Source organism: Pan troglodytes, chromosome 18 (genome assembly GCF_028858775.2).
Source record: "Pan troglodytes isolate AG18354 chromosome 18, NHGRI_mPanTro3-v2.0_pri, whole genome shotgun sequence".
Classification (NCBI taxonomy): domain Eukaryota; kingdom Metazoa; phylum Chordata; class Mammalia; order Primates; family Hominidae; genus Pan; species Pan troglodytes.
Window position 1 is genome coordinate 31,623,199 of NC_072416.2, and position 25,631 is coordinate 31,648,829.

Sequence of the window (25,631 nt, forward strand, 5' to 3'; positions counted from 1 at the left end):
GGCTGTGACTCAATCAGTCACTGCTGATGCTCCCAGGACCTGCACCAGCTTAGTCCCAGGGGCAAGGATTTTAAACCCCCACCTCCATTTCCTCATCTGTAAGATTCAAATAACAGTCACCCCTGCCTCACGGGATGGAGCTGTGTAATGCCCGGAACAGTGCCTGCTGCATAGAGGGGCTTGCTGCCAGCTGCCTCTCCCTCCTTGTCTCTTACCTGCCTGCTGCCTGGGTCAGGATGAAGCAGGGCCCTTGTGTTGCCCCAACCCTGGCTGTTGGCTAAGAGCCCACGCGATCTGCCTGTGAGAGGAGTTCCTTCCGGAAGAACCAGGGCAGCTTCTGCCCCTAGAGGGCCAATGCCCTAGCTGAGTGCAGTCCCCCGGCCCCAGCCTGGTCCAGCTTTGGGAAGAGGGTGCCCAGTTGTGCAATCCAGGCCGGGGCAGCCGTGTCCTGATCTTGGTATTCAGGGCTGAGCCTGGAGGGGGCTTGTGATGCCTGACTCTGTCTCTCTCTCTGGCCCCATGCCTTGGTAGCTGTGAGGTGTCACTGCTTTGGGTGACCTGATCTGCCTGTGATGGATGAGCACCGGGGAAATAGTAGAAGACTCGGAATTAGAAGATGTGAGTGGGCTTTGGCCCCAGCCTCCCTACCCCACTCCCTGTCCTGGGCTGCCTGTGACCAACCTTCTTGTTTCTGCAGGCACACTGGATAGCCCTGCTGGAGCTCAGTGTCCCTAATCCCCTCCAGATACTGGTGGCCTAGGGGAGGTCATCAAAGACCGGTGGGACATCGACCTCAGCCCGTTTCCACGCTTTTTTTTTTTTTTTTTTTTTTTTGAGACAGAGTTTCACTCTTGTTGCCCAGGCTGGAGTGCAATGGCGTGATCTTGGCTCACCGCAACCTCCGCCTCCCGGGTTCAAGCGATTCTCCTGCCTCAGCCTCCCGAGTAGCTGGGATTACAGGCGTGTGCCACCAGGCTTGACTAATTTTCTATTTTTAGTAGAGACAAGGTTTCTCCATGTTGGTCAGGCTGGTCTCAAACTCCCGACTTCAGGGAATCTGCCTGCCTCGGCCTCCGAAAGTGCTGGGATTACAGGAGTGAGCCACTGCGCCAGGCCTTCTCCAGGCTCTTGGCACCTTAGCCAGAAACAATTTAAGGACAAGTGCAAAAGTCATGAACGTAGGCAGATTTCTTGCAGAGTAAAGGGACTCACTCAAGAAGAGGAACGTGGGGGTCCTCAAGAGAGTGTCTCATGCCCTACAAGGTGTGGGGCTGACCTTTATGGGCTTCTTTAACTAAAGAGGGGTATATTCATGAAGATTCCAGGAAAAGGTAAAGATTTCTCAAGACCGTGGTGCCACAATTTACACCCAAATACAGGTGTTCCTGGAGCCGTCTTGGCACTGGTGGGTGTATGGTTTCATATGTTACTGATCATACAATGAGATCCTAGGTGAAACCTACATCAAATACAGCGCCATGTTGTGTCTGGTTGGTCGTAGCCAGCTTGGTCCTCATCCTATTTTTCAGGGACTTATTGGCCCTTAGCACATGCAGCTATTTCAAGTGTCCTTCTTCTCCTCATGTGAAACTGCTGCCTGGGATTTTCTATTCACTTGCTACCACTCTATTAATCTCACATTCTCGCCTCTTTTCTGTGCCACCCCGTGTGGGTCCGACAGGTTGTTACTAGAGTGCAATACAAAGTCTTAGTAAAGGGAACCTCCTGAGGGTTGCTGAAGGCAGGGGCAGAGCTAGTAGCCTGAGGACCTGCCAGTCAAGGGGATTCTTCAGGGGCACAGAGGAGGGAGGAGGGGCCCATGGCCCTAGCATATGAGAAGCCTCTCCTCTGCCTGGAATTCCCATGCCTCAGCTTCCCCCACACTCCCACCTGTCCGCTTGCCTCTGAACTCACGCATTTCTTGGAAGTCTTGGGAGATTCACCTTTACTCAGATGGTTGTTTACCTATCTGGTGCCCAGCTTGACCTTGGACTTTAAAGTGAGGATAAAGAACGAGGAGGATGGGGGGATGCCCCCCTTCCACGGGGCCCTGTGGCTTCCAAACCTCGGCCTCCTCTGGTCTCTTGTCTGTGGAGCCTCCTTCAAACCCAGGGAAAGAAAACCACCTGCCACGGGTTGTGGTTCTTCTAGGATCTTCTATCAATGTTCTATGAGGTCCCCAGGAGCCATGAAGCTGGGGCTGACTCCCAGGGCAATGGGACTGCAGTGTCCTTATTCTTTCTTGTTCTATGGATCCATGCTCTGCTCCACCCCTGCCCCTTCACTCTGCCCACACGCATCACTCCAGACTGGCCTTGTGGTCAGAGCCTGGAGTGCATGGGCTGCTGGGGGCCTGTGGGCTGCACTGGGCCAGAACCCCTGGCACCTTCAAGACTGGCCTGGAGCCAGCAGGTAGGTGACCTTTCCAGGGCCTGCCTATCCCATCTTTCTCCTCCAATCCCTCCCCTCTCTTGCCTGGGTCAATTAGAGAAATCTTGTCTGTTGGCCTGCCTGGCAGGGTGGAGTTCAGGGGCAGGTCAGGAGCCCCGTGACAGCTCAAAAAACAAAAAACAAAACACACAAACCTACAAAAACAAAGCCACCATTGGGCGTTTCCCCTTTCATTCTGTTTTCTACACACCAAACCCAGTCGTGGCTTTGGAGATCACTTTAAGCTTGTCTCCAGCTGGCAAACTAAGGAGGGTAATGGAGAAGCTCCCCCACCCCCAACCCCACCTCTTCCTTCCGGAAGCAAATCTAAGTCTGGCCCTGGCTCCAGATCCCTCCCACACTGGACCTAAGAAACCCTCAGCTCAGACAACACCCCTGCATTCCCCACACAGCACCCACACTCAGCCACTGCGGGCGAGGAGGGCACAAGGCCAGGTTCCCGAGAGCTCAGGTGAGTGACACACTGGAATGGCCCAGGGCACCCTCACCCTGCTCAGCTTGTGGCTCCAACATTCCAGAAGCCGAGGCCTCTGCCATCCCTGCCCTTTCCCCATGGATATCCCATTTCAGACAACCCTGGCTGGCATGAATCCCCCTCCCTTCCCTTTTTTTTTTTTTTTTCCGGGGAGGCCAGGTCTTGCTGTCACCCAGGCTGGAGTGCTGTGGGATCCTGGCCACTGCAGCCTTGAATTCCTGGGCTCAAGTGATTCTCCTGCCTCAGTAGCTAGGACTACAGGCCCTTACCATCCTGCCTGGTTAATTTTTTAAAATATTTTTAAAAGATTTTTAGAGATGGGGTCTTGCAATGCTGCCCCAGGTTGGTCTCCAACTCCTGGCCTCGGCTTCCCTAGGGTCTAGGATTACAGGCGGGAGCCACCCTGCCTCGACCCATCCTTTTGCTGAGTCATCAGAGTTTTGTTCATTCCCACAGCAGCTCTGGCCCCTAGTAGCAGCTCAGTTCCTCGATGGGCCGTGTTTGTCCTGGAGCTCAGATGCACTGTGGCTTGGCAAGTGGATCACAGGCCTGGCTGGCCTGGGAAGTTTCCACATGTGAGGCGCCGAGGGGCTCAAGGAGGGGAGTATCTGGGAGAGGAGCCCACTGGGTGGAGGCTGGGGGTCACAGCAGGAAATGGTGAGATAAAGGGTGCTGGCTGGCAGGGAGACAGCACAGGAAGGTCCTAGAGCTTCCTCAGTGTAGCTGGACTCTCCTGGAGACCTTCACACACCCTGATATCTGGGCCCCGCGCCATGAGGGTGCTTTCACTGGTCTGCACCATGGCCCAGGCCCTGGGATTTTGAACAGCTCCGCAGGTGAATGAAAGGTGCGGCCAGGCTGGGGAACCACCGCATTAGAGCCCGACCTGGTTTTCAGCCCCAGCCCCGCCACTGACTGGCTTTGTGAGTGCGGGCAAGTCACTCAGCCTCCCTAGGCCTCAGTGACTTCCCTGAAAGCAAGAATTCCACTTTCTTGCTGTTGTGATGGTGGTAAGGGAACGGGCCTGGCTCTGGCCCCTGACGCAGGAACATGGAGCTGATCCAGGACACCTCCCACCTGCCACTGGAGTACGTGAAGGGGGTCCCACTCATCAAGTACTTTGCAGAGGCACTGGGGCCCCTGCAGAGCTTCCAGGCCCGGCCTGATGACCTGCTCATCAGCAACTACCCCAAGTCCGGTAAGTGAAGAGGGCCACCCACCCTCTCCCAGGTGGCAGTCCCCACCTTGGCCAGCAAGTTCATGCCCTCAGCCTGCTCACCTCCCATCTTCCTCCCTCTCCAGGCACCACCTGGGTGAGCCAGATTTTGGACATGATCTACCAGGGCGGCGATCTAGAGAAGTGTCACCGAGTTCCCATCTACATGCAGGTGCCCTTCCTTGAGTTCAAAGTCCCACGGATTCCCTCAGGTGTGTGAGTGTGTCCTGGGTGCAAGGGGAGTGGAGGAAGACAGGGTTGGGGCTCAGCTCACCAGACCTTCCCTGACCCACTGCTCAGGGCTGGAGACTCTGAAAGACACACCGGCCCCACGGCTCATCAAGACACACCTGCCCCTGGCTCTGCTCCCCCAGACTCTGTTGGATCAGAAGGTCAAGGTGAGGCTGGGCACAGTGTTTCACATCCATAATCCCAGCACTTTGGGAGGCTGAGCTGGGAAGATCCCTTGAAGCCAGATGTTCCAGACCAATCTCTTCCAAAAAAAAAAAAATTAGCTGGGCCTGGTGGTGTGTGCCTGTAGTACCAGATACTCAGGAGGCTGAAGTGGGAGGATCATCTGAGCCTAGGAGTTCAAGAGTGAAGACCGGGTGCGGTGGTTCACGCCTGTAATCCCAGCACTTTGGGAGGCCGAGGCCGGTGGATCACAAGGTCAGGAAATCGAGACCATCCTGGCTAACATGGTGAAACCCCGTCTCTACTAAAAAATACAAAAATTAGCCGGGCACGGTAGTGGGCGACTGTAGTCCCAGCTACTCAGGAGGCTGAGGCAGGAGAATGGCGTGAACCCGGGAGGCGGAGCTTGCAGTGAGCCGAGATCCCACCACTGCACTCCAGCCTGGGCGAAAGAGTGAGACTGTCTCAAAAAAAAAAAAAAAAAGGGTGAAGTGAGCTATGATCACACCACTGCACTCCAGACTAGATGACAGAGAAACCTTGTCTCAAAAAAAGATGAAGAATAAAAAGAGGGGCCGGCAGGCGCGGTGGCTCACGCCTGTCTTAAAGTGTCCCAGCACTTTAAGAGGGTGAGGCCGGCAGATCACCTGAGGTCAAGAGTTGGAGACCAGCCTGGCAAACATGGCGAAATCCCATCTCTACTAAAAATCCGAAAAAATTAGCCAGGCATGGTGGTAGGCACCTGTAATCCCAGCTACTTAGGAGGCTGAGGCAGAAGAATTGCTTGAACCCAGGAGGCAGAGGTTGCAGTGAGCCGAGAGTGCACCATTGCACTCCAGCCTGAGCAACAAGAGCGAAACTCTGTCTCCAAAAAAAAAAAAGGGGGGGGTAGGCCAGGCACATGGTGGCTCACGCCTGTAATCTCAACACTTTGGGAGGTCAAGGTGGGTGGATCACCTGAGGTCAGGAGTTGGAGACCACCCTGGCCAACATGGGGAAACCCCGTTCATACTAAAAATACAAAAAATAGCCAGGCGTGGCGGCAGGCACCTGTAATCCCAGCTACTCGGGAGGCTGAGGCAGGATAATCGCTTGAACCTGGGAGGTGGGTGGTTGCAGTGAGCCAAGATCGAGCCACAGCACTCCAGCCTGGAAGACAGAAAGAGACTTCATTTCAAACAAAGTAAATAAATAAATAAAGATTTAAAAAAGGTGTCCAGGCGCATTGGCTCACGCCTGTAATCCCAGCACTTTCGGAGGCTGAGCCGCGCAGATCACCTGAGGTTGGGAATTTTAGACCACCTGGAGCAACATAGAAAAACCCCGTGTCTACTAAAAATACAAAATTAGCCAGGTGTGGTGCGCATGCCTAAAATCCCAGCTACTCAGTAGCCTGAGGCAGGAGAATCACGTTAACCTGGGAGGAGGAGGTTGTAGTGAGCCGGAGATCGCGCCATTGCACTCCAGCCTGGGCAACAAGAGCAAAACTCCCTCCCAAAAAAAAAAAAAAAAAAGGGTGCTACCTGTGGTGGATCACTGCTGTAATGCCAGCACTTTGGGAGGCCAAGGTGGGTAGAACGCTTGAGCTCAGGAGTTACAGACCAGCCCAGGAAACATGGGGAGACTCCATCTCTATAAAAATGCAAAATATCAGCAGGGCATGGTGGCATGGCGCTGTAGTTCCAGCTACTGGAAAGTCTGAGGTTGGAGGATTGCTTGAGCCTGGGAGGTCAAGGTTGCAGTGAGTTATTATCACTCCAGTGCACTCCAACTTCGGTGACAGAAAAAAAGAAAGACCAAGGTCTTTTTTTTTTTTTTTTTTTTGAGACTGTCTGTCTCAATAAATAAATAAATGAATAAATAAAAATAAAATAAAGTAAAATAAATCCCACAATAAAAAGAAAAAGCAAAGGTCCAGGTGTGGGGCATGTGAATCCAGGGAAGGAGGCCCCGGCTCAGCCCAGCTTTGGTCCTGTTCTTCTGGGAAAGTCGCCTCACTTCCTCCAGCCTTGTCTCATCTTCTGCGGCGGGGACTGTCTGCCTCTTGCTCTGATGACCAAGAACATAAGACTCTTCAGTGTAGACCTAAGAAAGCTAGAGGATGGGTCCTCACAGGCCCACAAAATTTGGTGGCGGTGGGATCTCGGCTGGTGGAGCATGCCTTGGTCCAGATCGGGGTGTGACGCATTGATGTAGATTATATTACTATAGAATATGATGGTCTCAGGGACCAGGCAGGACTTTGGCTTCTGAGCAGGGTTCAGATCCTGGCTTGGCCCTACCTGTGCCATGAGATCTCAAACAAGTCAGCCTGTAAGCCTCAGCTTCCTCCTTTGCCAAACCAAGAGATGAGCTGGCCTGGGGCAGGCTGTGTGGTGATGGTGCTGGGGTTGAGTCTTCTGCCCCTGCAGGTGGTCTATGTTGCCCGCAACGCAAAGGATGTGGCGGTTTCCTACTACCACTTCTACCACATGGCCAAGGTCCACCCTGAGCCTGGGACCTGGGACAGCTTCCTGGAGAAGTTCATGGTCGGAGAAGGTGGGTTTGATGGGAGGAAGGAAGGTGTGGAGCTAAGGGGTGGTGGCTACAACGCACAGCAACCCTCTGTTGGCACCCCCTGCCTGCTTCTCTAGTGTCCTATGGATCCTGGTACCAGCACGTGCAGGAGTGGTGGGAGCTGAGCCGCACCCACCCTGTTCTCTACCTCTTCTATGAAGACATGAAGGAGGTGAGACCACGTGCGATGCTTCCCTCCATGTGACTCCTGGGGGCAGGCACCTCACAGGGACCCGCCAAGGCCACCCAGCCCCCTCCCTGGGCAGCCCCCACAGCAGGCCCAGATTCCCCATCCTGCCTTCTTGTCCCAGGCCTCCCCACTACAGGTCCCACCTGGCAGCAGGCCCCACACAGCTCTCATCTCTTGCACCTGAGTCAGCTGCATGGGGGGCCACGGATCAGAAACTTAGTCCTATTGCTACTCCCTGCCAAAGGGTGTGCTACCCAGGGCCACAGTCACAGAAGAAGACCATCACGGTCCTCACCCATAGGTGCCAAGCGGAGCTCATGATGGGATCACAGGGCAGAGAGCAATTCATTTTACCCCAGGGACTGGGGCCCCGGTGTTCGAGGCTCTTCAGGGTTTCCAGGGGAAGTGGCCAAATCCCCTCTGAGGTCAGAGAGGGGGGCCTGTTTTGTCTTGCTCCACTGAGGAGCTCTCTGCTGCTCAGAACCCCAAAAGGGAGATTCAAAAGATCCTGGAGTTTGTGGGGCGCTCCCTGCCAGAGGAGACCGTGGACCTCATGGTTCAGCACACGTCGTTCAAGGAGATGAAGAAGAACCCTATGACCAACTACACCACCGTCCCCTGGGAGCTCATGGACCACAGCATCTCCCCCTTCATGAGGAAAGGTGGGCGATGGCCAGCACAGGGGTTTGGGGCGGGTGGGAGCAGCAGCTGGAGCCTCCCCATAGGCCCTCGGGGCCTCCCCTGGGATGAGACTCCAGCTTTGCTCCCTGCCTTCCTCCCCCAGGCATGTCTGGGGACTGGAAGACCACCTTCACCGTGGCGCAGAATGAGCGCTTCGATGCGGACTATGCGGAGAAGGTGGCAGGCTGCAGCCTCAGCTTCCGCTCTGAGCTGTGAGAGGGGCTCCTGGAGTCACTGCAGAGGGAGTGTGCGAATCAAGCCTGACCAAGGGGCGAATCAATCCTGACCAAGAATAAAATATGAATTGAGGGCCAGGGACGGTAGGTCATGTCTGTAATCCCAGCAATTTGGGAGGCTGAGGTGGGAGGATCTTTTGAGCTCAGGAGTTCAAGACCCACCTGGGCAACATAGTGAGATTCTGTTGAAAAATAAAATAAAATAAAATCAATTTTTAACAAGAGAATAAAATATTATTTGTGGGCCAGGCAGGGTGGCTCATGCCTGTAATCCCAGCAATTTGTGAAGTTGAGGCCAGAAGATCACTAGAGGACAGGAGTTTGAGACCAGCCTGGTCAACGTAACAAGACACCAACCTTACAAAAATTTGAGAAAATTATTTGCATGTGGTGGTGGGCACCTGTAGTCCCAGCTACTTGACAAGTGAAGGCAGGAGGATCCCCTGAGCCAGGGAGGTTGTGGCTGCAGTTGGCTGTGACTGGGCTAATCCACTCAAGCCTGAGGGACAGAGTGAACCCTGCCTGAGAAATAAACAATGTAATGAAAATAAATTTGATTCGTGACCAGCCTGGCCAACATGGTGAAACCCCGACTCTACTGGAAAAAAAAAAAAAATCATAAATTAGAGGGGTGTGGTGGGGGGGTGGGCACCTGTAATCCCAGCTACTCTGGAGGCTGAGGCAGGAGAATCGCTGAAACTGGTGGGGGAGGGGGCAGAGGTTGCAGTGAGCCAAGATCGCCCCACTTCACTCCAGCCTGGGCATAAGAGTGAAACTCCATCTCGAAAAAATAATAATAATGAATAAAATAAAATAAATTATGATTTGGGCTGGGCTCGGTGGCTTATGCCTCTAATCCCAGCACTTCAGCCTGGTGGATCATCTGAGGTCAGGATTTGGAGACCAGCCTGGCCAACATGGCGAAACCCCATCTCTACTAAAAATACAAAATTAGCCGAGAGTGTTGGCGCGCACTTGTAATCCCAGTTACTCGGGAGGCCGAGGCAGGAGAATCGTAGTGAGCCGAGATCGCGCCACTGCCCACCAGCCTGGGTGACAGAGCAAGACTCTGTCTCAAAAAAAAAATAAATAAATAAGCAAAATAAAATAATTTAAACAGGAAACACACAGCCAAAGAAGTGCAGCATGGAGTAACTTATTGCAAAAGAAAAACTGTATTTTGAAAGTTAAGTGCAGCATAGACAATACACCTTGAGTGAGCTCAGAATGGGCTGCTCCTCAGGGTGGGACAGTGTTGATTACTGCAGGAAAAACTCCCTTTATGGGAGTCTCACACAACTCTTCATAATGGGTGGGAAGAGGCATCACTAGTAAGCATGTTCTGGGTGGTCCCCTGGGTGCACATGCGCATTTGCTATATATGCCTGTTCCTAGGACGCATATCTCATTAGCATTTTAAATCTCCACCCAGGGGTGTGGTTTTTACTATTAAAATGAGTAAAGGGTCAGTTTGAGGACAGGTAAAATCAAAATGCACATGTTCTCAAAAGGGAAAGTCCCTACTGAAGATAGCTTTGCTTGAGCTCAGTGACCAGGCAAATGCTGAGGCTTACTGTGTTGGCCGTGCGGTCACCAAGGCCACAGCATCCTGAGAAAGTGGCTGTCTCCTTGACTACCTATCCTGCCTCACCTGGGCTTCATGCCCTGCCCTGGCCCAAACAAGGACCGCCCGCCTGTCTGATCAGCCTGTTCCTGACATCATCCATGGCCTCTCCCATGGAGGCTGCTTTACCCACTGTGAGGGCGCATGGATCAGGGCACGGTAGAAGCAGGTGGTCTGCGGATACAGGGTCAGCACGAGCTGCTCCTTCTGCAACAAGGCCTCAGGGTGTCTCGGGGTTGACCTTCCACTGGAGCAGCAGGATGATTCGGCGCCAGCTCATGCTGTGTCTCCTGGTGGTTGAGGGTCTTGTGTCAGCCTGTGGCCGGGTGGGGATGCTCCTTCCCAGCTGTTATGCTGCCCCCAGGCTCCATGCCCTGCCCTGGCCTGGACACTCACTCTTTGCCTTCTTCATCGATGTCATCTACCTCATACCTGTGGACAAAAGGAGGAAAACGCTGGATGCAACCAGGGGCATAGTCCCTGTGGGGGAGTGTGGAGGACAGGGGCAGGGCGAGGACCGGTGCTCCCTGCACAGCCGGCCCTGCCCACAGCACCCTCTGGGGAGCTTTTCTCCCGCTGTGCAGACAGGAAGCAGAGTGGCAGCCCAGGCAGGTGCAGCAACCAGAGAGCAGCCCCGGGGCTGGTGTCACTCACTTGGTGGTGTGGCTGTAACTGACCACCTCGGCCAGGATCCACTGCTCGTCCCCATCCACGGCCTTCACCCGGGCAGCCACCTTGTCTCCAGGTCTGGTCACATAGTCCCCTGAGGCGAGGTTGGCTCCACAGAGGGGTGGGGGCCTGTGAGTGGAACAAAGGATCAGTCCCAGCCCCTGGGCACCAGCCCCTCCCTCGCAGCTGCTGCCCTCACTTGTCACCAGGCTTCCCGATCCACAGGGGCAGGGTCATGGCCGACTGCTGCAGCAGGGTCATCAGCACCCCTCTGCGCATGGTCTTCCGGGGTGGCTCCGAGTCATTGTAGAGACCCGCGATCTTGGCCACTGTGGGAAGAAAGGGAGGCCTGAGGCCCCAGGGACAGGGGCTGGCCCTGACCCCCCAGCATGCTGCACTGAGCTGTGGGAAGGAGCCCCTGGGAGCCTCAAGCTCCCAAGTGAGCCCGAGGGCCCACCAGGACTGTGACCCGATCGGCCAGGTGTCCTACAAGGGCTGCTGCTTTCAACTACAGATGGGTGAGATGGCAGCACAGCTGGCACCCAGAGGGAGGAACCAGGGAGGGACAACGCGGGTTCTGAGGTGCTGGTCAGGTTCTCTTCCTGATGTCGTGCTGACCCAGAAGTGTATTTAATAAGAATTTCCTAAGATTCGAAGGATCCCGCAGGGTCCCTGAGAGGCGGAGGCGCTTCTTCTGCGTCTACCTGCTCTACTGCCTGAACTCCTGTCACCAGGGCCGCGTCTATGTGGGGTTCACTGTCAACCCTGCTTGTCGGGTCCAGCAGCACAATGGGGGCCTCACAAAAGACAGGGTCCAGGCCGGGCGCAGTCGCTCACGCCTGTAATCTCAGCACTTTGGGAGGCCTTAAGCGGTCAGATCACTTGAGGTCAGGTGTTCTTTGAGAACAGCCTGGCCAACATGGTGAAACCCCGTCTCTACTAGAAATAAACAAAAATTAGCCAGGCGTGGTGGCACGTACCTGTAATTCCATCTACTTGGGAGGCTGAGGCAGGAGAATCGCTTGAGCCCCGGGGGTCGGGGCAGTGGTTGCAGCGAGCTGAATCGTGCCGTTGCACTCCTGGTGAGACGGGGAGGGTCTCTGTGGCTGGAGGAAGGCTTCCTGGAGAAGGCGGACCCCGCGAGGCACAGGCCTGATGAGAGGGACCCGCCAGGCCTGTGACAAGGGTGGGGCGTCTGGGGAGGGGACGAGGCCTGTCGCAGAGGAGGCGCGCGACGGGGAACCAGTGCGCTGGGAATCTCGGCGGTGGAATTCCGGGAAGGAGCGGGTTGGGGCGGGGTGATGACCCAGGCTGGAGTCCAGCCTAGGGGTCTTGGTGGGCACGCTGGGGTCGGATGGAGCGCAGGAGGGAGAGGGTGGGGGACAGGTGGGTGGGTACCTGGGCTGGAGGCAGGGCCTGAGGAGGACAGGTGCAGGGGGCGTGACTTCAGGCAGGGGCGGGGCCTGGGACTCTGCTGAAGCCCGGAATGAGGACCTCGCTTTCGGGTTGGGTTGGAGGGGACCCGCGGTGGAGCGCGGCGGGACTCCCAGGGACATTCCCGTTCTCCTCCCCAGGGAGATAGCGCTCATAGTGCACAGCTTCCCGTCAGCCGTGGCCGCCCTTCGAGTAAGGAAAAAGACCGGGCAGCCGCTAGTGGCCGGGGTTTAGGGTCCGACACCTGCCCGGAGCCGCCCTGATGCCCCCCTACCCTGCTGCGGTTGGAGCGGGCCTGGCACCCCCGCTCTGGGCGCGCCTCCCTCTCCTGCAGCGCCCCAACCTCCTCCAGCCGCACCGCACTGGCCACTGGCCTTCGGGCCTCCTCTGCCCCAGGACGCCGCGCAGGTCCCTTTGCTGACGCCAAGCCTGAGCCTGAGCCGGACCCTGGGACCTAGAGGCCTGTGCGCCCTGTGCGCCCACGCGCTCCAGGGGAGGTCCGCCCCAGGCACTGAGTCTCGATCTTCCAGACGACTTCGGATCCAGCTGTTTGTTGAGGAATCAGGAAACGCCCTGACACTTTTGCGGCCCTGTCCCCGTCTCTAAGATGGGGATGATAGTAGTTCTGGCCATTCCTGAGCACAGCAGGACCTGCCTTTTCCCTTTGACTGGAAGGTTCTTCTCTACAACTTCTGTCTTGATAAACTGCCACCTCCACAGGGAGGTCTTCCCTGGCTCCCGATTTAAAATTGCAGCTCTGATAAGCCGGGCATGGTGGCACATGCCTGTAGTCCCAGCTACCGGGGAGGCTGAGATGGGAGGATCACCTGAACCCAGGAGTTGGAGGCTGCAGTGAGCTATGATCACTCCACTGCACTACAGCCCGGGCAAAAGAGCAAGACCCTGTCTCTAAAAATATAAAATAAAATTGCACTTCTTGTGTACTTGCCCATCCGCTCCTTTTCCTGAATACTTTGTTACTTGCTTCGTCTTTAGGGTTCTCATTATTCTCTCCCACCCCAACCTTTGCACTGAACTGCCCGAGGGCAGCTCTTGTCACTGCTGTAGAACAAAGTCTTACACAGAGCTGATGGCCAAAAAATAGTTAATAAAATAATGGATGATGGGCGCCTTCTACTGAGCTCCCGCTAATTGTGAGTGAGTAGAGGACTTGCCCTGTGGAGATTCAGTGACCTGCTGGGTGTTGCTGAGCTGTGAGGAAGTTCAGGTCTGGCTGCAGTGGTGAGGCTGCGACTCAATCAATCACTGCTGATGCTCACAGGACCTGCACCAGCTTAGTCCCAGGGGGCAAGGATTTTAAACCCCCATGTCCATTTCCTCATCTGTAAGATGCAAATAAGAGTCACCCCTGCCTCACAGGATGGAGCTGTGTAATGCCCGGAACAGTGCCTGCTGAACAGAGGGGTTGCTGCCAGCTCCCTCTCCCTCCTTGTCTCTTACCTGCCTGCTGCCTGGGACAGGATGAAGAGGGGCCCTTGTGTTGCCCCAACCCTGGCTGCCCCAAGAGCCCACGTGATCTGCCTGTGAGAGGAGTTCCTTCAGGAAGAACCAGGGCAGCTTCTGCCCCTAGAGGGCCAATGCCCTAGCTGAGTGCAGTCCCCTGGCCCCAGCCTGGTCCAGCTCTGGTAAGAGGGTGCCCAGTTGTGCAATCCAGGCTGGGGCAGCCAAGTCCTGATCTTGGTATTCAGGGCTGAGCCTGGAGGGGGCTTGTGATGCCTGACTCTGTATCTCTCTCTGGCCCCATGCCTCGGTAGCTGTGAGGTGTCACTGCTTTGGGTGACCTGATCTGGCTGTGCCGGATGGGCATGAAGGAAATAGAAGACTCGGAATTAGAAGAAGAGAGTGGGCTTTGGCCCCGGCCTCCTACCCCACTCCCTGCCCTGGGCTGCCTGTGACCAACTTTCTTGCCTCTGCAGGCACAGTGGACAGCCCTGCTGGAGACCTGATCCTCAGTGTCCCTAACCCCCTCCAGATACCAGTGGCCTAGGGGAGGTCCTCAAAGACCAGTGGGACATCGACCTCGATCAGTATCCAGGCTGTTGACACCTTTGCCAGAAGGAATTTAAGGACAAGTCAGAAAGTCATGAATGTAGGGAGATTTCTTGCAAAGCGAAAGGACTCACTCAAGAAGGGGAATGTGGGGGTCCTCAAGAGAGTGTCTCATGCCCTACAAGGTGTGAGGCTGACCTTTATGGGCTTCTTTAACTCAAGAGGGGTATATTCATGAAGAGTCCAGGAAAAGGTAAAGATTTCTCAAGACCATGGTGCCACAATTTACACCCAAATACAGGTGTTCCTGGAGCCGTCTTGGCACTGGTGGGTGTATGGTTTCATATGTTACTGATCATACAATGAGATCCTAGGTGAAACCTACATCAAATACAGCGCCATGTTGCTTCTGGTTGGTCGTAGCCAGCTTGGTCCTCATCCTATTTTTCAGGGACTTATTGGCCCTTGGCACATGCAGCTATTTCAAGTTTCCTTCTTCTGGTCATGTGAAGCTGCTGCCTGGGATTTTCTGTTCTCTTGCTAGCACTCTATTAATCTCACATTCTCGCCTCTTTTCTGTGCCACCCCCTGCTGGTCCGGCTGGTTTTCACTAGAGTGCAGTACAAAGTCTGAGTCAAGAGGGCCTCCTGAAGGTTGCTGAGGGCAGGGGTGGAGCTAGTAGCCCGAGGACCTGCCAGTCATGGGGATTCCTCAGGGGCACAGAGGAGGGAGGAGGGGCCTGTGGCCCTAGCAGGGGAGCAGCCTTTCCTCTGCCTGGAAATCCCATGCCTCAGTTTTCCCCGCTTGCCTCTGAGCTCACGCAACCCTGGGAAAGCTTGGGAGACTCACCGTTACTCAGATGGTTGTTTACCTGTCTCGTGCCCAGCTTGACCCTGGACTTTAAATAGTGAGGACAAAGAACGAGGAGGGTGGGGGGATGCACTCCTTCCACGGGGCCCTGTGGCTTCCAAGCCTCAACCTCCTCTGGCCTCTGTCTGTGGAGCCTCCTTCAAACCCATGGAAAGAAAAGTACCTGCCAGGGGCTGTGGTTCTTCTAGGATCTTCTATCGATGTTCTGTGAGGTCCCCAGGGAGCCATGAAGCTGGGGCTGGCTCCCAGGGCAATGGGACTGCAGTGTCCTTGTTCTTTCTTGTTCTATGGATCCATGCTCTGCTCCACCCCTGCCCCTTCATTCTGCCCACACACATCACTCCAGACTGGCCTTGTGGTCAGAGCCTGGAGTGCATGGGCTGCTGGAGGCCTGTGGGCTGCACTGGGCCAGGACCCCTGGCACCTTCAAGACTGGCCTGGAGCCAGCAGGTAGGTGACCTTTCCCGGGCCTGCCTATCCCATCTTTCTCCTCCAATCCCTCCCCTCTCTTGCCTGGGTCAATTAGAGAAAGCTTGTCTGTTGGAGTTCAGGGGCAGGTCAGGAGCCCCGTGACAGCTCAAAAAACAAAAAAACCCACAAAAACAAACCCACCATTGGGCCCTTTCCCCTTTCATTCTTCTGTTTTCTACACACCAAACCCAGTCGTGGCTTTGGAGATCACTTTAAGCTTGTCTCCAGCTGGCAAACTAAGGAGGGTAATAGAGAAGCTCCCCCACCCCCAACTCTACCCCTTCCTTCCGGAAGGAAATCTAAGTCCAGCCCCGGCTCCAGATCCCTCCCACACTGACCTAAGAAACCCTCAACACAGACAACACCCCTGCATTCCCCACACAACACCCACACTCAGCCACTGCGGGCGAGGAGGGCACAAGGCCAGGTTCCCAAGAGCTCAGGTGAGTGACACACTGGAATGGCCCAGGGCACCCTCACCCTGCTCAGCTTGTGGCTTCAACATTCCAGAAGCCGAGGCCTCTGCCATCCCTGCCCTCTCCCCATGGATATCCCATTTCAGACAACCCCGGCTGGCCTGAATCCCCCTCCCTTCCTTTTTTTTTTTTTCCGGGGAGGCCAGGTCTTGCTGTCACCGAGACTGGAGTGCTGTGGGATCCTGGCCACTGCAGCCTTGAATTCCTGGGCTCAAGTGATTCTCCTGCCTCAGTAGCTAGGACTACAGACCCTCGCCATCCTGCCTGGATAGTTTTAAAAAATATTTTTAAAAGATTTTTAGAGATGGGGTCTTCCAATGCTGCCCAGATTGGTCTCCAACTTCTGGCCTCAGCCTCCCTAGGGTCTGGGATTACAGGTGGGAGCCACCCTGCCCAGGATCCTCCTTTTGCTGAGTCATCACAGTTTTGCTCATTCCCACACCAGGCTCTGGCCCCCAATACCAGCTCAGTTGCTCAATGGGCTGTTTGTCCTGGAGCCCAGATGGACTGTGGCCGGGCAAGTGGATCACAGGCCTGGCCAGCCTAGGAGTTGCCACATGTGAGGCGCCGAGGGGCTCAAGGAGGGGAACATCGGGGAGAGGAGCCCACTGGGTGGAGGCTGGGGGTCCCAGCAGGAAATGGTGAGACAAAGGGCGCTGGCTGGCAGGAAGACAGCACAGGAAGGTCCTAGAGCTTCCTCAGTGTAGCTGGACTCTCCTGGAGAACTTCACATACCCTGATATCTGGGCCCCGCGCCACGAGGGTGCTTTCACTGGTCTGCACCATGGCCCAGGCCCTGGGATTTTGAACAGCTCTGCAGGTGAATGAAAGGTGCGGCCAGGCTGGGGAACCACCGCATTAGAGCCCGACCTGGTTTTCAGCCCCAGCCCCGCCACTGACTGGCTTTGTGAGTGCGGGCAAGTCACTCAGCCTCCCTAGGCCTCAGTGACTTCCCTGAAAGCAAGAATTCCACTTTCTTGCTGTTGTGATGGTGGTAAGGGAACGGGCCTGGCTCTGGCCCCTGACGCAGGAACATGGAGCTGATCCAGGACATCTCTCGCCCGCCACTGGAGTACGTGAAGGGGGTCCCGCTCATCAAGTACTTTGCAGAGGCACTGTGGCCCCTGCAGAGCTTTCAGGCCTGGCCCGATGACCTGCTCATCAGCACCTACCCCAAGTCCGGTAGGTGAGGAGGGCCACCCACCCTCTCCCAGGCAGCAGTCCCCACCTTGGCCAGCGAGGTCATGCTCACCTCAGCCTGCTCACCTCCCATCTCCCTCCCTCTCCAGGCACCACCTGGGTGAGCCAGATTTTGGACATGATCTACCAGGGTGGTGACCTGGAGAAGTGTCACCGAGCTCCCATCTACATGCGGGTGCCCTTCCTTGAGTTCAAAGTCCCAGGGATTCCCTCAGGTGTGTGAGTGTGTCCTGGGTGCAAGGGGAGTGGAGGAAGACAGGGCTGGGGCTTCAGCTCACCAGACCTTCCCTGACTCACTGCTCAGGGCTGGAGACTCTGAAAGACACACCGGCCCCACGACTCCTGAAGACACACCTGCCCCTGGCTCTGCTCCCCCAGACTCTGTTGGATCAGAAGGTCAAGGTGAGACTGGGCACAGTGGTTCACACCCGCAATCTCAGTACTTTGGGAGGCTGAGGTGGGAAGATCCCTTGAAGCCAGAAGTTCCAGATAAGTCTCTTCCAAAAAAAAAAAATTAGCTGTGCATAGTGGTGTGTGCCTGTAATACCAGCTACTCAGGAGGCTGAGGTGGGAGGATCATCTGAGCCTAGGAGTTTAAGGCTACAGTGAGCTATGATCACACCAGTGCACTCCAGGCTGGGTGACAGAGAAACACTGTCTCAAAAAACGATGAATAGAAAGAGTGTCCCACCAGTGCGGTGGCTCACACCTGTAATTCCAGCACTTGAAGAGGCTGAGGCAGGTGGATCACCTGAGACTAGGAGTTTGAGATCAGCCTGGCCAACATGGCAAAACCCCATCTCTACTAAAAATACAAAAAAATTAGCCGGGCATGGTGGCAGGCATCTGTAATCCCAGCTACTTGGGAGGCTGAAGCAGGAGAATTGCTTGAAGCTGGGAGGCAGAGGTTGTAGTCAGCCAAGACCTCACCATTGCACTGCAGCCTGGGAAACAAGAGCAAAACTCTGTCTCAAAAAAAAAAAAAAAAAAAAAAGCGGCAGGTGGCAGGGGGCTGGGCCTGTTGTGGCTCACGCCTGTAATACCAGCACTTTCGGAGGTCGAGGTGGGCAGATCACCCAAGGTTAGGAGTTTGAGATCAGCCTGGCCAACATGGAGAAACCCCGTCTCTACTAAAAATACAAAAATTAGCCAGGTGTTGGGGCAGGCGCCTGTAATCCCAGCTACTCGGGAGGCTGAGGCAGGAGAATAGCTTGCACCTGGGAGGCGGTGGTTGCAGTGAGCCGAGATTGTGCCACTGCACTCCAGCCTGGGAGACACGAGACATTGTTTCAAACAAAACAAATAAATATTTAAAAAGGTTTGCCACCTGGGTGGCTCACCGCTGTAATGCCAGCATTTTGGGAGGCCAAGATGGGTGGATCGCTTGAGCTCAGGAGCTCCAGACCAGCCCAGGAAACATGGGGAGACTCCATCTCTATAAAAGATGCAAATAATCAGCAGGGCATGGTGGCATAGCGCTATAGTCCCAGCTACTCAAAAGTCTAAGGTTGGAGGATTGCTTGAGCCTGGGAGGTCAAGGTTGCAGTGAGTTATTATCACTCCAGTGCACTCCAACCTGGGCAACAGGAAAAAAGAAAGCCCAAGGTCTTTTTCCTCTTTTCTCTTTTTTTTGAGACCTAGAGTCCCCCCCCCCCCCAAAAAAAAACACCACAACAAAAAGAAAAAAGCAAAGGTCCAGGTGTGGGGCATGTGAATCCAGGGAAGGAGGCCCCGGCTCAGCCCAGCTTTGGTCCTGTTCTTCTGCGAGAGTCGCCTCACTTCCTCCAGACTTGTCTCATCTTCCACGGGGGGGACTCTCTGCCTTTTGCTCTGATGACCAAAAACATGAGACTCTTCCGGGTAGACCTAAGAAAGGTAGAGGGTGGGTCCTCACAGGCCCACAAAATTTGGTGGTGGTGGGAACATGCCTGGTGGAGCATGCCTTGCTCCAGATCGGGGTGTGATGCATTGATGCAGATTATATTACTATAGAATATGATGGTCTCAGGGACCAGGCAGGACTTTGGCTTCTGAGCAGGGTTCAGATCCCGGATTGGCCCTACCTGTGCGGTGAGATCTCAAACAAGTCAGCCTCTAAGCCTCAGGTTCCTCCTTTGCCAAACCAAGAGATGAGCTGGCCTGGGGCAGGCTGTGTGGTGATGGTGCTGGGGTTGAGTCTTCTGCCCCTGCAGGTGGTCTATGTTGCCCGCAACGCAAAGGATGTGGCGGTTTCCTACTATCACTTCTACCACATGGCCAAAGTGTACCCTCACCCTGGGACCTGGGAAAGCTTCCTGGAGAAGTTCATGGCTGGAGAAGGTGGGTTTGATGGGAGGAAGGAAGGTGTGGAGCTAAGGGGTGGTGGCTACAACGCACAGCAACCCTGTGTCGGCTCCCCCTGCCCGCTTCTCTAGTGTCCTATGGGTCCTGGTACCAGCACGTGCAGGAGTGGTGGGAGCTGAGCCGCACCCACCCTGTTCTCTACCTCTTCTATGAAGACATGAAGGAGGTGAGACCGCCTGTGATGCTTCCCTCCACGTGACACCTGGGGGCAGGCACTTCACAGGGACCTGCCAAGGCCACCCAGCCACCTCCCTGGGCGGCCCCTCCAACAGGCCCGGATTCCCCATCCTGACTCCCTGGCCCAGGCCCCACTACAGCCCCATGTGGCAGCAGGCTGGGCACAGCTCTCATCTCCTGTGCCTGAGTCAGCTGCACGGGTGGCCATGGATCAGCTACTTTTTTTTTTGAGACAAAGTCTTGCTCTGTTGTCCAGGATGGCGTGCAGTGGTGTGATCTCAGCTCAGTGTAACCCCCCCTCCCAGGTTCAAGTGATTCTCCTGCCTCAGTCTCCTGAGTAGCTGAGATTACAGATGCACACTACCATGCCTGGCTAATTTTTGTGTTGTGCCATGTTGGCCAGGTTGGTCTCCATCTCCTGAGCTCAGGTGATCCGCCTGCCTCAGCCTCCCAAAGTCTTGGGAATTACACGCCTGAACCACGGCCCCTTGCCACAGATCAGCTATCTATTCCAATTGCTTCTCCCTGCCAATGGTTATGCCACCCAGGGCCACAGGCACGGAAGAAGACCATCCCAGTCCTTACCCATAGGAGCCAAGCCCAGCTCATGATGGGATCACACGGCAGAGAGCAATTCATTTTGCCCCAGGGACTGGGGTCCCAGTGGTCGAGGAGCTGGCTCTATGGGTTTTCAAGTGGAAGTGGCCAGTTCCCCTCTGAGGTTAGAGAAGTGGACCCCTTTTATTTTCCTGAATCAGCAATCCGAGCCTCCACTGAGGAGCCCTCTGCTGCTCAGAACCCCAAAAGGGAGATTCAAAAGATCCTGGAGTTTGTGGGGCGCTCCCTGCCAGAGGAGACCGTGGACCTCATGGTTGAGCACACGTCGTTCAAGGAGATGAAGAAGAACCCTATGACCAACTACACCACCGTCCACCGGGAGTTCATGGACCACAGCATCTCCCCCTTCATGAGGAAAGGTGGGTGCCGGCCAGTACGGGGGTTTGGGGCGGGTGGGAGCAGCAGCTGGAGCCTCCCCATAGGCACTCGGGGCCTCCCCTGGAATGAGACTCCAGCTTTGCTCCCTGCCTTCCTCCCCCAGGCATGGCTGGGGACTGGAAGACCACCTTCACCGTGGCGCAGAATGAGCGCTTCGATGCGGACTATGCGGAGAAGATGGCAGGCTGCAGCCTCAGCTTCCGCTCTGAGCTGTGAGAGGGGTTCCTGGAGTCACTGCAGAGGGAGTGTGCGAATCAAGCCTGACCAAGAGGCTCCAGAATAAAGTATGATTTGTGTTCAATGCAGAGTCTCTATTCCAAGCCAAGAGAAACCCTGAGCTGAAAGAGTGATTGCCCACTGGGGCCAAATACGGCCACCTCCCTGCTCCAGCTCCTCAACTTGCCCTGTTTGGAGAGGGGAGAGGGTCTGGAGAAGTAAAACCCAGGAGACGAGTAGAGGGGGAATGTGTTTAATCCCAGCACGTCCTCTGCTGTCCTGCCCTGTGTCATTGGTGGATGGCGAGTCTGCCAGGCGGCATCACTTTTTCTTGGGTTCCTTACAAGCCACCACGTACCTCTGAGCCACATTGAGGGGAGGGGAATAGCCATCTGCATAGGAGGTGTCTTCAAACAGGACCGAGTAGTCATCCTGGGGCTGTGAGGCAGGCAGACAGGAGGGGCTGCTCAGAGACCCCCAGGCCAGGACAGGCACCCCCTTCCCCTAGCCTAGACCACAGGAGGCTCTGGGCCGTGGACTCTCAGCCACTCCTAACATCCTTCACTCTGGGGTCAAGAAGTCTTGGCTCAGTCCCTGCTGCTACAGAGCTCTTTTCTCAGTGGCTGGAGACCCAAGGCAGGGAATAGGCGGGGAGGAGTAGGGGTGCTGACTCCCTTCCTAGTGGGGTCATAGCTGGAGGGTCTACTGCCTTTCAAGGACTCTTTGTTGAGAGGACTGAGGGCAACCCAGAGGGCGGCAGGCAGGGATCCTGGCCTCAGGTGGCTTGTGTCCCATGTCACCAAGAGCACAAGGCGGTAGGAGCCCAGGGCTCAGGGCAGGAGCTTCCCATCTCGGAGCTGGTTCTCCTGGGGCTGGAAGCCACTGACTCGGGGCTTGCCAAGGCTGCCAGGGCTGGCAAAGGGATGGTGGCCTTTGGGGCTGGAGTGGAAGAGGGAGGGCAGCTGGTGGGTCCTGTCAGCTTGGAGCCTGTGAGATGAGGACAAAGGGAAGGAGTGGGGAGAGGACCCCTCGTCTGTCTGATCAGCCTGTTCCTGACATCACCCATGGCCTCTCCCCTGGAGGCTGCTTTACCCGCTGTGGGGGCGCATGGATCAGGGCGCGGTAGAAGCAGGTGGTCTGGGGATACAAGGCCAGCACGAGCTGCTCCTTCTGGAACAAGGCCTCGGGGTCCGTCTCCGGGTTGGCCTTCCACTGGGGCAGCGGGATGACACGGCGCCGGCTCAGGGTGTGTCTCCTGGGGGAAGGGGGGCTTATATCAACCTGTGGCCGGGTGGGGATGCTCCTTCTCAGCTGTTAGGCTGCCCCCAGGCTCCATGCCCTGCCCTGGCCTGGACACTCACTCTTTGCCTTCTTCATCGATGTCATCTACCTCATACCTGCAGACAAAAGGAGGAAAAGGCTGGATGCAGCCAGGGGTGCAGTACCTGTTGGGGAGTGAGGATGGGGGAGGACCTGGTGCTCCCTGCACAACCAGCCTCTGGGGAGCACCCTCTGCAGAGCTTTTCTCCCGCAGCCCAGGCAAGTTCGGTGACCAGAGAGCAGCCCCAGGGTTGGTGTCACTCACTTGTTGGTGGCATGGCTGTAACTGACCACCTCGGCCAGGATCCACTGCTCATCCCCATCCACGGCCTTCACCCGGGCAGCCACCTTGTCTCCAGGTCTGGCCACGTAGTCTCCTGAGGCAGGGATGGCCCCACAGAGGGGTGGGGGCCTGTGAGTGGAAGAAAGGGTCAGTCCCAGCCCCTGGGCACCAGCCCCTCCCTCGCAGCTGCTGCCCTCACTTGTCACCAGGCTTCCCGATCCACAGGGGCAGGGTCATGGCCGACTGCTGCAGCAGGGTCATCAGCACCCCTCTGCGCATGGTCTTCCGGGGTGGCTCCGAGTCATTGTAGAGACCGGCGATCTTGGCCGCTGTGGGAAGGAAGGGAGGCCTGAGGCCCCAGGGATAGGTGCCGGCCTTGACCCCCGAGCATGCTGCACTGAGCTGTTGAAGGAGCACCTGGGAGCCCCCAGTTCCTGAGTGAGCCCGAGGGCACAGCAGGACTGTGACCCCATCGGCCATGTGTCAGCACCTATAGGGGCTGCTGGGTTTAACTACAGTTGGGTGAGATGGCAGCACAGCGGGGATCCAGGGGGAGGAACCAGAAGAAAGAAAGCGGGTTCCGAGGTGCTGTTCAGGCTGTGTTTGCTGATCTGAATGCTGGTTACGGAAGTGTGTTCAGTTAGTGACTATTTCATTGAACTCTGCACTTATGTGTACTTTTCTTCTATTAATATACATTGTAATTCAACAGAAAGTTAAAAAAACCAAAAAAAAAAATTAAATGTGCACCTTCAACCTTCTCAGGCACGGCTGGACACCCCACTTGACTTCACACAGAACCAGCATGGCTGTGTGGGGACATTGACATGCCAAGATTCTGCCCACCATGGGATTGTTGGGAGGGCAGACAGGTAGGAGAGCCTAATGCAGGCTGAGGGGGTCTGGAAGGCTGGCTTTACGACACACAGCGTGTGGCTCTGCAGAAACCAGCCAGGGCAACAGATGGGCATGGGCCATGGCAGAGGAGGGGGCGACTGGCCCAGGCCCCAGAAGGGGCAGGAGATGAGGGGCCAGGGCGGGATGATCTCTGGCTGCTGAGGGAGAAGTGGGAAACCCCTGCCTCTGGGCGCTGGGAATGACCTCCTGTCCCTTCTCAGCGGTAGAGCCAGTCTGCCAGAGCCTCCATGGGAGGATCCCAGCAGGTGGTGGCCACAGGCCCCCACAGGAGGGTGACTGCTGCCCGCAGGGCCTCTCCTCTTGTCCTGGCAAAGGACCTCCCAGCATGTTCTCTCCCACTCACCAATCCGCCTCTCTTCCAACAGAGACTTGATTTCCGCGATCTTGTCCAGAGCTTTCCGAAGGATGCTGAGGGTGGGGAGAAGGGAGAAAGAGGGTTTGGTTAACGTACATAGCATAGACTTCTCTTCCATTTTTTCTGTTTTGGGTCTCGCTACATTGCCCAGGCTGGTCCCGGGCTCCAGAGGTTCTCACAGTAGCCTCCTGCGCAGGTGGAATGACAGGTGTGTGCAGCTTCCTGTTCTGGTCAAGGTGGGCTGGGTTATTCAGACCAACCTCACGGTGAAAACTAGAAATCTGCCCGGGTGTGGTGGTTCACGCCTGTAATCCCAGCACTTTGGGAGGCCGAGGAGTGTGGATCACCTGAGGTCAGGAGTTCAAGACCAGCCTGACCAATATGGTGAAACCCCGTCTGTATTAAAAATACAAAACTTAGCCAGGTGTGGTGGCGAGCGTCTTTAACTGTGATCCCACCTACTTGGGAGGCTGAGGCAAGAGAATCGCTTGAACCTGGGAGGCAGAGGTTGCAGTGAACCGAGATTGCGTCATTGCACTCCAACCTGGGCAAAAAGAACGAAACTCCATCTCAAAAAAAAAAAGAAAACTAGAAATCTTCAGTATGTGTTTTTTAGTCTTAAGAACATAAAAAACAAGGTGGTAGAAAGCAGCATGCCAAAAACACAGGATCCCAGAGAGGAAAGGACACAGGCAAACTGCCTTCGGCAAACTCTGCAGAAAGGCTGCAGGAACCTCCTGAAATGAGGAGAGGGGGCCTCAGGTCTGCCCGAGGGTCACACAAAAGGAGGGGAGACTCTGGGGAGAGGTGCTGGCCCAGAGCAGAACTGGGTGGAAGGACCTCATCCTTTCTGAAAGGCTGAACCCAAAGACAGACCCCTGCATGGCCTTGAAGCCCCAGGAAGCCTCTGTGAAGTTAGTTTATGGGGATTCCAGGGTGGCAGGAACCCAAAGAACCCAGCAGAAGCAAACACAGAACTTGGCTGGAGTGAGGCTCCTTCATCCTAAAGCTCAGGGAATCTTCCCAAAGAGTATTTCCACAGCAGGGCTGGGTGCGGTGGCTCACGCCTGTAATCTCAGCACTTTAGGAGGCTGAGGCAGGAGGATCGCTTGAGGTCAGGAGATCGACACCAGCCTGGCCAACATAGAGAAACTCCTTCTCTACTAAAAATACAAAAATTAGCCCGGCGTGGTGGCGGGCGTCTATAATCCCAGCTACTTGGGAGGCTGAGGCAAGAGAATCGCTTGAACCTTGGGGGCAGAGCTTGCAGTGAGCCGAGATTGTGTCACTGCACTCCAGCCTGGGTGACAGAGCGAAACTCCATTTCAAAAAAAATATGTATTTCCACAGTAGTCAGCAGCACAAACTCCACTTTGGGTCATTTTATTTTCCTCTGATACCATGGCAAACCCCAGTCCATTCCTCTGGCAAGCCTTTCTGAAATGACCCGGAGTTCTAAAGACCTTTGTGCGGCAGGAAGGAGATGCACAGGAACTGGGTGTGATGCAGCATCTCGGGAGGTGTCCGGGGGCGCCCCAGGGCATGTGACTCATGCCAGGCCAGGGCCAGAAGATGGAGGTAGGCCAAGGGCAGCCAAACCAACGCAGGGACAGGGAACAGCTTGCCTGCTGCGTACAATGCAGGGATGGCCCAGCCAGTGCCACCTCAGGCTGTGAGCACCGGGACCCCAGAAAGCAGAGAAGGAGAAAGAGCCACGGGGCCAAAGGGAACTCTGAGAGTCTCATCACTGTTGCCAGGCCTGTGTGGAGGATACAGTTTTATACAGCCTGTCCTAAACTGTCTTCTGCGACATGTTACTGAAGTGGCTTTCAAACCTTGGTGGGCATCAGAATCTCCTGGGGGAACTTTAAAAAATCTCAATTGTTTCATGCACAAATCATAAATGGATGCTAAAACTAGTGTGTTTGATATGAACAGGATAGTTACAGTCTCAAAAGTATCTCCCAAGACACTTATTAATTATGCAATGAAGGCCAGGTGCAGAGGCTCACACCTGTAATCCCAGCACTTTGGGAGGCCAAGGTGGGTG

At 55.5% G+C, this 25,631-nt stretch overlaps 5 protein-coding genes across 13 annotated transcripts in view; 2 read left to right on the top strand and 3 right to left on the bottom strand.

The window, feature by feature from the left end:
* The window catches only part of LOC112207873 (nuclear pore complex-interacting protein family member B8), a 159,251-nt gene that overhangs the window by 59,180 nt on the left and 74,440 nt on the right, over positions 1–25,631 (bottom strand). The window lies entirely within an intron of this gene.
* Positions 2,771–8,469, top strand: LOC100608036 (sulfotransferase 1A1-like). 3 transcript variants are annotated; one of them, XM_024349464.3, is made up of 8 exons: positions 2,771–2,902; positions 3,973–4,124; positions 4,229–4,354; positions 4,443–4,540; positions 6,968–7,094; positions 7,190–7,284; positions 7,784–7,964; positions 8,087–8,469. In XM_024349464.3, exons 2-8 carry the CDS (start codon positions 3,977–3,979, stop codon positions 8,197–8,199), a joined length of 888 nt encoding a protein of 295 aa, XP_024205232.2. In that variant the 5' UTR covers positions 2,771–2,902; positions 3,973–3,976; the 3' UTR covers positions 8,200–8,469. The 3 variants fall into 3 exon arrangements, with proteins under 3 accessions (XP_024205232.2, XP_063652997.1, XP_054525094.1); XM_063796927.1 differs by having other exon boundaries at positions 2,789–2,902; positions 3,942–4,124; XM_054669119.2 differs by lacking the exon at positions 2,771–2,902 and adding an exon at positions 3,484–3,501.
* On the top strand, positions 2,881–20,790 carry SULT1A2 (sulfotransferase family 1A member 2). Of its 7 annotated transcripts, none has more exons than XM_024349461.3 (8): positions 2,881–2,902; positions 16,804–16,955; positions 17,063–17,188; positions 17,278–17,375; positions 19,166–19,292; positions 19,388–19,482; positions 20,290–20,470; positions 20,593–20,790. In XM_024349461.3, exons 2-8 carry the CDS (start codon positions 16,808–16,810, stop codon positions 20,703–20,705), a joined length of 888 nt encoding a protein of 295 aa, XP_024205229.2. In that variant the 5' UTR covers positions 2,881–2,902; positions 16,804–16,807; the 3' UTR covers positions 20,706–20,790. The 7 variants fall into 7 exon arrangements, 6 of the variants coding, with proteins under 6 accessions (XP_024205229.2, XP_003315084.3, XP_016784288.3 ...); XR_008539999.1 differs by lacking the exon at positions 2,881–2,902 and adding an exon at positions 15,635–15,740 and having other exon boundaries at positions 20,252–20,470; XM_003315036.7 differs by lacking the exon at positions 2,881–2,902 and adding an exon at positions 15,635–15,740.
* LOC100608678 (uncharacterized) lies at positions 8,787–14,358 on the bottom strand. Its single transcript, XM_054668251.1, has 9 exons — positions 14,342–14,358; positions 13,408–13,488; positions 12,305–12,492; positions 11,911–12,096; positions 11,493–11,633; positions 10,712–10,841; positions 10,498–10,641; positions 10,240–10,275; positions 8,787–10,133 (listed from the first exon to the last, which is right to left on the bottom strand). Exons 1-9 carry the CDS (start codon positions 14,356–14,358, stop codon positions 10,064–10,066), a joined length of 993 nt encoding a protein of 330 aa, XP_054524226.1. The 3' UTR covers positions 8,787–10,063.
* The window catches only part of SGF29 (SAGA complex associated factor 29), a 37,711-nt gene continuing 33,022 nt past the window's right edge, over positions 20,943–25,631 (bottom strand). The window contains exons 5-10 of the mRNA XM_016928802.3: positions 23,570–23,634; positions 22,508–22,637; positions 22,291–22,437; positions 22,067–22,102; positions 21,798–21,960; positions 20,943–21,143 (exon numbers count right to left, since the gene is read on the bottom strand). Coding sequence (XP_016784291.1) covers positions 21,027–21,143; positions 21,798–21,960; positions 22,067–22,102; positions 22,291–22,437; positions 22,508–22,637; positions 23,570–23,634 — 658 coding nt within the window. The 3' untranslated portion in view covers positions 20,943–21,026. The remainder of the gene's footprint in view (positions 21,144–21,797; positions 21,961–22,066; positions 22,103–22,290; positions 22,438–22,507; positions 22,638–23,569; positions 23,635–25,631) is intronic.